This window comes from Quercus robur, chromosome 12 (genome assembly GCF_932294415.1).
Source record: "Quercus robur chromosome 12, dhQueRobu3.1, whole genome shotgun sequence".
In the NCBI taxonomy this organism is placed as follows: domain Eukaryota; kingdom Viridiplantae; phylum Streptophyta; class Magnoliopsida; order Fagales; family Fagaceae; genus Quercus; species Quercus robur.
The window spans coordinates 310,333-319,807 of record NC_065545.1 but is presented as its reverse complement, the minus strand read 5'-3'; the positions used below and the strand labels follow the sequence as shown (position 1 = coordinate 319,807).

Here is a 9,475-nt window from a genome sequence, read left to right as displayed (position 1 = left end):
CAAAGTAAATAGTATTTACAAAAGTATTTTGAAACTTGTCCTATTGTTTCAAACGTTACAACTAATTGCTTAAAGGCCCATTGCAAGTATTTATGAAAAACCCAAAAATAATTACTAATAAAAGTCCATGAGGAATGAAAGCCCATGGCAACATGTGCACACAACCTAGCCCATGTGAGCAAGTCCAAGCAAAAAACACAAGCAACTAACCAAAAGGCAACTAGAGACTCATACAAGGGAACCAAGCCTTTGAAAATGGACTAAGAGCTGTCCCATCAGTTTTCTGCTACCCTTTGCCTGACGTGAATAGTGCCCAAGGGCTGTCATATCAGCTGAAGTCAAAAGGATGAAGGGACTCCATCATCTTCCTCAAGACTGCACCTCCAGCGGAAGGGGAGCTGAAACCAAATTATCCAAATTTCAACAAATTGATACTATAAATGTTAAAAACGTTCAAGACATGATTCATGTACCAAGCCCATGAATCCTAAAGGGGAAAAATTGGGAACATGTGGTTTGGAGGGCATAAATGGATCTCCAACGGAACCCCCTGAAGTAGACTAAAGTTTCACACCTGACTTGGGGTGTTGAATCTTACTTTTTGGGGGACCAAATCTATGTTTGCAACATTAGGATTCGTTCTTGATACACGCCATAATCATATTGATTCAGCTCAGCCCTAGAAATCATGGCATTAAATGCAAAGCACTCTAAAATCCCGTCATTACCCAAAGAAGCAAGGCACCCCCTAAAGTGAATCTCTTGCTTCTAACCAAAAATTCTCAAGAAGCTTAACCTTGATTCGTCACCCTTGATGAGTCATGCATTTTTGGATTCTTGTCAATCAATGCTTCTCTAAAACTCTATTATAAAAGCATACACACCTCAGGCTACTAGGGAGGAGGAGGTCTCTCTAAAAAATTTCTGTCATTGATTACACTCTGCAGAAATTCAATCCCCATTTGCTTTCTTTAAGCTTCCCCAAGCTCTCTTAAGCTCACTCATAACCTTTCTCAGCCTATAGTCACCATAACACCAACATTCACCACCTTGCTTACACCTTCCTACTCCATAAACGTCCCATAATTGACCAAGACAGTCACTTCCTTTGAAACCCTTGGTTTGTTTACTACTTTGCACGTGGTTTAGCTTTCCTCAAGCTCACCACTTATCACCTTTAGCCCACACTCATCTAATCTCAGATACTCTTTTCCCCTTTCACACAATCATAGCCCATAAATGTCTCTCAACTAGTCACAAACAGACCACAAATCTCAAAAAGCCTTAACCTCAGAGTTAATCTCATCCCACTCACTCAAAACAGCCCATATTGTCTCATTCATGCTTTATGAACACACATTCACCAAAATCTTAGTCTAATACTTGCTGCACTAAGTTGGGGATCTTTCTCTCCCTTCATTCCATCCTATTTTTCCTCTTTTATTTGTAACTATAGAGCCTTTAATCATTGTTTATTATTATTATGATGAAGGACATAATGTATTTGTAACAATTGAATTTTTCCTTTACATTGATGTAATGATGGCTGAAAGTACTATAAATTCCCCTGACTAAGACACACAAGGACCCCCAGGAGTGAACACTTTCCTAAATTTATTTAATCATTGATTGCTGGGCTCTAAGTATAATTTCACCCCTACCGCTGGAGATAATACCATACCGCTAGAGGACTGATTTGAAATATGACGCTGTAAAAAGACTAATAATATAACAAACTAACAATACTAACACGTTTATTATGCTTTATTGTTGTATTCTTGTTAGGGTGCAGCCTCTATCTCTTGCTTGGGCGGACTTACACTACACTGATAGCCTTTGGGCTTTATTTCAAGGGCCCATCATCGAGTTTCTGCTTAGCTACCCCATATTCTATTAAGGAACATCAAAAAAATTTCCCCTCAACAATTATCAAATTAAAAAATTGAAAAAAAAAATCTGGTAGTTTAACCTTCACCTCTTGATGTTTCTAACAAAAGACATTTATTGTTCAAATCCCCCCACTCCCAGCTATCAAATGATATATATATATATATATATATAAAGCGAGGATTTAAACTCAAACTATAAAAGAATAATATTTAACGTTTAATGGGTTGTTAAGATTTGGAGGAAAGTTTTATGGAGAGCATATATGTTGGAGGAAATTACACTTTACCCCCTAAACTATACTTCCTTTTACATTTACACCCCCCCCCCCCCCGGCCCAAAAAAAAACTATACCATCATTTACACTTGACCCCCTAAATTATGAGAATGCATACTTATCCCCCTAATCACCCTATCCCATGGGTAATTGTTTAGGGAAGTAAGTGTGTATTCTTATAGTTTAAGGGGGTAAGTGTAAAAGAGGTGTAGTTTAGAGGGTAAAGTGTGAATTCCCATAGTTTCGGGGGGTAAGTGTATAAGATGGTATAGTTTAGGGGGGCATACGTGCATTTTCATAATGTAGAAGGGCAAATGTAAAATGAGGTATAGTTTATGAGGGTAAAGTGTAATTTATCCTCTATGTTGTTATGGTTGTGGACTTTCTCTATGTAACACTAAAAGGAAATGTTGATGCATTTTAATACTAAAATGATTAAATTAATTTTCCTCAAAAGAAGAATAAATAAATTAATTAAATTATAAACTGGCTAATTAAATGAGAAGGAGTAGGAGTTTTTAGATGGTTAATGAGTCTTGAATGAGGAATTAGTATTTAAGTAAAGATTTGAATTCCACATTGATTAGGTGAAAGAATCCTTATTAATGTATAAGTGTTCAATACAAGAGAAGTGAATCTAGACCACATGCACATGAAAAGGTGAAGATATGAAGATCTGTTGTAGTGATTCTTGGATTTTGGCAATCGTACAAGGCTTGGATCTCCTTAATGAGAGTGAGATTTTTGCGCCTCAATTTGATTGTGTTCGAGAAAGTCTAAAATTGTTATAATTTTTAATCAGTTTCTATGCAATTTAACCGATAATGAATAACGATTTGCATAAAGAAGTACTTTCATGTAATGAATTGGATTGCCTTTTATAACAAGAAGCTTATATCATAGTAATATGTATGACAAAATAATTGAATACATTTACTTAAAAACAAAATATTACTCCATATGTTTACCGATGGATGGGTATGTCTTTTAATGAAATCGATATTTATAAAATGCATAATATGGGAGAGGGCATCTCATCATACAATTGTTAGGATTAGTGTCCTTAAATCCTATTGTATGATACTATGTATGATATTATGTATGACTTAATGTTGTAATTAATAAAGTTGTTTTATTATTATCTAAAATAATGGTAACATGAATATTTGGACATTATCATATAGTCCATGAGATGCATAGTATGTTCTTTAGTCATTGAAGATATAAGTCACGAGTTCTTTGCAAACTTAGAATTTTAGTTCATAGTCGGTGTTGAAATTGGGAATTTCATCTGCGAAGATTATAACATATAAACTAAGATGATTTGTCTTAATCATGGAAGTGGAGACTTCTAGTTGATATGTTGATATGTTTTAAGAGTTAAGACATATTGAACTGGATCACCATAAGATTTATTATTCTCCTAACGACTGTCAAATGAATAATAAATCTCACGACTTCTATTTATATGAATTTTTAATCCTGAGAGAATAATGGACCTGATCATGAAGTAGAGGTTGCTTTGATATATTAGGAGTGGGATCTAAAATCACGATCAAAACCTCAGTATGTTGGGCAGCCACATTTAGTGTTGATGGAACATATATTCTCGAGATAGAATTCATAATTTCTTAACAGAGATATAAAATATTTCATTGAGATAAGTTTAATGAGTTTGGTTATTCAGAATGTTAGGCCTAACCACTTTAGTAAGAAGTTACTAAAATATATATTTATGAAATTGGATTTCATAATTATATGATGAATAACTTAAAGGTTTAAACCGGGTACTCAAGGATTAAGATGTAGTAATCTTCAAAGTGGCAGTCTACATTCATGACTTTATATTACTACGAATATTTTATGAAATAATTGAATGTATAATAAAGTCTTGGGATATAATTTATTAATAAGGCCTAGAGTGCAATTATATTTATATAGGGTATTAAATATAATTAATGGTAATTTTGGGCTTGTCAAGAGTTGACAGAAAAGCCCAAAACCTATTGGAGCTAGTGTCTTATTTGTTCCCCTTTTTAGTCTCACTCCAAGCAACATACTAAAACCCAATTGGAATGGCTCAAAAAGCTAGTCCAATTAGATAATTAGTTATAAGAAGAGAAACATACAAAATTTTGTAATAGAATGAAATGGTGTACATGTGAGTATAAGCCACTCTTTTATTCTCCGTTGAACACACACATATAAACTGATTGAGAGACCACACTTCTTGGGCACAAGTGGAATTGGAGTGAAGATTAAAAATGTTCCCAAGTACTTCTAATCTTTAGTTTTGAATTTCACCGCACCAAAGTATACTCTCTTGTTCTTATATTCTGAAATTTGCATAATACATATTATCAATTGAGAATGAAGTAGATCCATTATTTTTCTGATGTATGTTTTTGTATGCGATACAAACATATATTTTTCCAACAATAATCTAATTATATTACTCTCTTATAGTATGTGAGATCCATGCTTGCTATAAGAGAAGTCTCATGAAATCGTTTCATAAGATATCACTTCCTAAGATGGAATTGTCGAAATAAGCATGTGTGTTGTAAAACACATATGTCATATTAAATGATTGTTATGTTTATTTTGTTTCATTAAAACACATGCCATTTGGGAGCTCCCATCTATTCTGAGAGAAGAAAGTAAAGAAAAAGAAGCAATGAAAAACAAAAATGATGTTAGTTTCTTGGGTTACAAAGAGAAAACAACGAAGGAATAATGTAATATTCATGTATTCAATACACTTAGTAGTCTCTCCAAATCTCACTTACTTTGTAGAGAGTTTGATGAGCATGACATGAAAATATTGACATATGTTTTCTCATACTTATATTTCATTTTTCATTTTCTTTGAATTTTTTTTTATTACATCAATAATTCAGGGTGAGGAGATTTAAATCTTGGATGTCTTTATTGGAAACATTAGGAGGGCTAGTTGAGCTATAAAGTTCTCGGCGACAAACCAAAAACTAAAAGAATAGAAAAAATAAAAACTCTTTTTTTTTGTTTTCTCCGTTGATGAAATTAAAGTTTTTGTTTGTCATCTTGTTATTTATCTTCTTCCCTTTATTTATTAAAGAAATTTAACTTCGTTTTCATATTTTCACCAATTTAATTATATGTTAATAATTTTTTTTTTTGATAAAGCAATTATATGTTTATAATTAGTTGAACTTCCTCATATGCTTATAATTTCAAAACTATGATTGGTATAATAAGTTCTTTAATCTTGAATAGAATGGAACTATTTCTTCACATGTTATTAGCATCATGTGCTTGTAAATTTCAAGGACGTTACATGTGTTGTTTCTCTGGGTATTTGATTTTGTTATTAAACTTGTGGAAACACTTTGAACGAAAATTCAACCATTAGCTTGTGCACATGTCATTAAACAAGTCCATTTATATGATATTCTGGACACTATTGTTAGTTTCTAGCACATACATATTACTCCAAACACAATTCAGATAATCGTTTCATTCAATTTAATGGGTTGATTAAGTTAGAGACATGATGATAGTTAGAACTTCTTGTAGGGACTAAGCAGTTTGTACTTTATAGATCATGAGATGCAGTGAATAACCATGGCATAGATGTATAAATGTTGGGGGAAATAGTGTTTATATGATAGAAAAGAATTAGAAGTTTACGTTGTGATGGCATTTGAGTCACCAATGGAAGATCTATCTCGCAATGGAACCAATACAAATACATCTTCATTCTTAGCACAGCTATATAGAAGTTATTGACCAGAAAGCCCAAGTCAGCAACATGAAAATTTCTCACATGTTACTTGCTTAATGATGTTTTTGAGTGTATTATATGTTTTAAAGAGAATGTGTCAACATTTCTTTAACAACATAGAAGCTAACTGCAAGACTTGTAATGTGGAATTCACACATCTAAAGTCATTTTGTTGCTTAATGCCCATTAAGTGCCACCAAGGGCAAGGGACTATTAGCTTCTTATATTAACAAAGTATGCAAGGTGGTCATTGTACTATGCATCTTAGCAAGAAAACTTTGCACCAAGAAGGGAACACATAATTTTGTGATAGATTTTGTAGGAAAACAAATATGCCTTTCATTTGAGAGTACACACTAGCTAGTTCCTCATGACTGCATGGAAAGCAATTTTGCTACATAGATATCAAAAAAATTCTACTTGGAAAAACATTACCATTATCATGGAATGGGAGTTACTACTCATATGCATTCCTATTTTATCACCGAAATCGATTACACATAATGCAAACATAAAATGGAAAATGATGAATCATTTTAAAGAATTAGGAACATGACTTATTTGACATGTATTATGTAGCAAGTTCTATAGTTATTGGGATGTGTTCAACTTTGGTGACATTGTAACAGATGGTTTTATACTCAATTGTCATCGGATTTGGATGATTCTTGAACCGATAGGTTCCTTCATTAAGCTACTATCATATGAGATTAAAAAAATTGAATTTGATGGGAAGCATTCTCCAAAAAATGGCCAAAACCACAATAACATCACAAGAAACCCTAATCCTGACCATTGGAGGTTCAAAAGCAAATTACTCCCAAATGAAAAATCCACAGGAAACGCACGTATAATCACTAGAAAGCTTATAAAATTTGCTAGAAGATGAAAAAAACTTGAGTGAAATCCATAAAGTGTAGGGGAAGTTATGAGCGGATGAATGGAGGTTAAAAGCACACCTAAACTGTCCTAAACACCCACCCATCCAAACCCCCTTTCATTCCAACCCTTCCCATCGAAGCATTATGAACCGTGGATAAGGAAATATCGAACGGCTAAAATTTAAATTTAAGAAAGGCAGCGATCCGCGAGAAAAGGCTCTCAACCAATGAGAATTGAGTTCCTGGATATTACCCTTCAGCTACACCACTATTTAATCTCTTCCATTTCCATCTTCCCCTCTCACACAAACACCAAAATTACCAGTAAGCACAACGCAATCCAGGCCTCTTCTTCTTCTCTTTCTTTCTTTCTCTCTATTTTAGATCTAAATCTCTCTTCTCTTCTCTTCTCTTCTCTTGTGATTTCCATTTGCAAAAGCTCAATTGCTGTCCTCGTCCAATGGCGACCACCATCGAAGAACCCATTGTTCCCGTCGAGGTCGTTCCGGAGCCAGAACCAATCGAACCGGCGGCCGAGGATACAGAAGCAGCACCCAAAGCTGCCAAGCCAAAGAAAGCCAAGGAGCCTAAAGCCCGAAAGCCCTCCGGTCCTAGAAAGCCCCCTTCACACCCTCCTTACGAGGAGGTATTATTATTATTATTATTATTATTATTAATTAATTAATTAATTATTTGAATTCAAATTTTGATAAAATTCTGAGACGGATCCGGGTGTTGTGTTATTTTGTAGATGGTTAAGGATGCGATAGTGACGTTGAAAGAGAAGACGGGTTCGAGCCAGTACGCGATCTCCAAGCACATCGAAGAAAAGCACAAGCAACTTCCTCCAAACTTCAAGAAACTATTGCTCTCCAATTTGAAGAAGCTCGTTGCTGCTAATAAGCTCGTTAAGGTCAAGGGCTCCTTTAAGCTTCCAGCTTCCAAGCCAACTGCTCCTAAGCCTGCTGCTGCCGCTGCTAAGCCTAAGAAGAAGGCTGCTGCTGCTGCTCCTAAGCCCAAGCCCAAGCCTACCGCCGCTAAGACCAAGTCTGCTCCTGCCAAGTCAAAACCAGCTGCGAAGACCAAGGCAGCTGCTCCTGCTAAGCCCAAGCCCAAGCCAAAGCCCAAAGCTGCGGCAAAGCCGAAGGCTGCTGCACCGAAGCCAAAGGCTGCTCCGGCTAAGGCAAAGGCAGCTCCGAAGGCAAAGGCTGCCCCTGCTAAATCTAAGACTGTTGCGGCAAAGGCAAAGACGACAGCAAAGCCGCCAGCGAAGGCATCGAGGACATCGACGAGGACCTCCCCAGGGAAGAGGGCGGCGGCTCCAAAGCCAGCAGCAGCAGTAGCAAAGAAGGCAGCGCAGAGTAAGAAGGCACCGGCTGCTAAGAGTGTGAAGACAAAGAGCGTTAAATCGCCGGCAAAGAAGGCAACAACTAGGAGAGGGGGAAGGAAATGATCATCATCATCATCATCATTATTGATAAAAAAGAGTTTTTTTACTTTACTAGGAGGTGTTTGTTTTGTTTGTTGTAGGGGTAGTTTTGTAAATTTCTCCTTTTCTTTTCCGGGTGTAATTGGATCCAATCCAATACGCCCCCCGATTATATAACAAAAAAAAAAAAAAAAAACTCTTTCGGTTTTTATTAGTATTAGTATTAGTATTATTTTTATATTCTAATTTTAATTATGATGTCTAGGGATTTGAGATGTGTAGTAGTAGTCGTAGTAGTTGAGATCATGAGATATGAATATGAAGAAGATGTATTTTTATTAATTAATTAAAGCTGTTGAGTTTAGTTGAGAGAGAGAGAGAGAGAGAGAGAGAGAGAGAGAGGCTCTCTCTAATGGTTTCTTTTTTTAATCAGAGGGTTTCAATGCAAATGCAAATGCAAATGCAAATGCAAAAACTGTTTTCCGTAATGAAAGAAAGAACGAAAGAAAGCGCATCTCTCTCTCTCTCTCTCTCTTTCTCTCTCTCGTACGCCAGTTAAGAAAGCGTGATTGTGATTCCAAGTCCACCACCGCGGTTTAGTGCCTTCCTACTCACTCGCCTTCTTATCTAAGATTTGGTAAACACTCTTTTACCACTCATGACTCTCTCTCTCTCTCTCTCTCCCTTTGTCTGGGATTTTTCGCTTAGAAATACGCTTTGATTTGAATTTAGCCACTGCAAGTTGAATAAACTCTGAAATCACCACTCATTAGTCATTTCTCAATGCTACTTTCATTTCATTATATATATATATTTATTTGTTTGTTCTTTTGTCTTTAGGCCTTTTTGTAGATTTCGAAACTAGACTAAGAAATGAGATTCGCAGTGTTAACTAATAAAGACTGTCTGTCATCTCTCGTAAAATCCTCATCATATATATGGTTGGAATTGGATTGGGAAGGGAACGTTAATTTAAATGAAATTTCTTAGGTTTGCAATATATATATATATATATTTCATATCCGTATATATCTTATGTTATTGTAACAAAAGTTACAAACCACAATGGACTAGTCAGTCTGGAGCTCAACGACTTCTTCCTCCTACTTTGCGATTTTGCTTCCATTGCTCTACCTCTTTGTGTTTTTCATATACTCTTCAGTTCAATGTGCTCATTTACTTTTTGAATTTTTGTTTATGGAATGACAGAACCTGCAACTGGAACTGGATGGTGAGTT

At 35.4% G+C, this 9,475-nt stretch overlaps 1 protein-coding gene across 1 annotated transcript; it reads left to right on the top strand.

Annotated features, from left to right (window-relative positions):
• Nucleotides 1–7,101: 7,101 nt before the first annotated feature.
• On the top strand, nucleotides 7,102–8,606 carry LOC126710019 (histone H1-like). Its single transcript, XM_050410403.1, has 2 exons — nucleotides 7,102–7,454; nucleotides 7,560–8,606. Exons 1-2 carry the CDS (start codon nucleotides 7,269–7,271, stop codon nucleotides 8,259–8,261), a joined length of 888 nt encoding a protein of 295 aa, XP_050266360.1. The 5' UTR covers nucleotides 7,102–7,268; the 3' UTR covers nucleotides 8,262–8,606.
• Nucleotides 8,607–9,475: the final 869 nt, after the last annotated feature.

Coding starts and splice junctions, on each gene's coding strand:
- LOC126710019 (XM_050410403.1), top strand. CDS start 7,269: ATGGCGACCACCATCGAAGAACCCATTGTTCCCGTCGAGGTCGTTCCG. Junction 7,455..7,559: donor CACACCCTCCTTACGAGGAG/GTATTATTATTA, acceptor GTTATTTTGTAG/ATGGTTAAGGATGCGATAGT.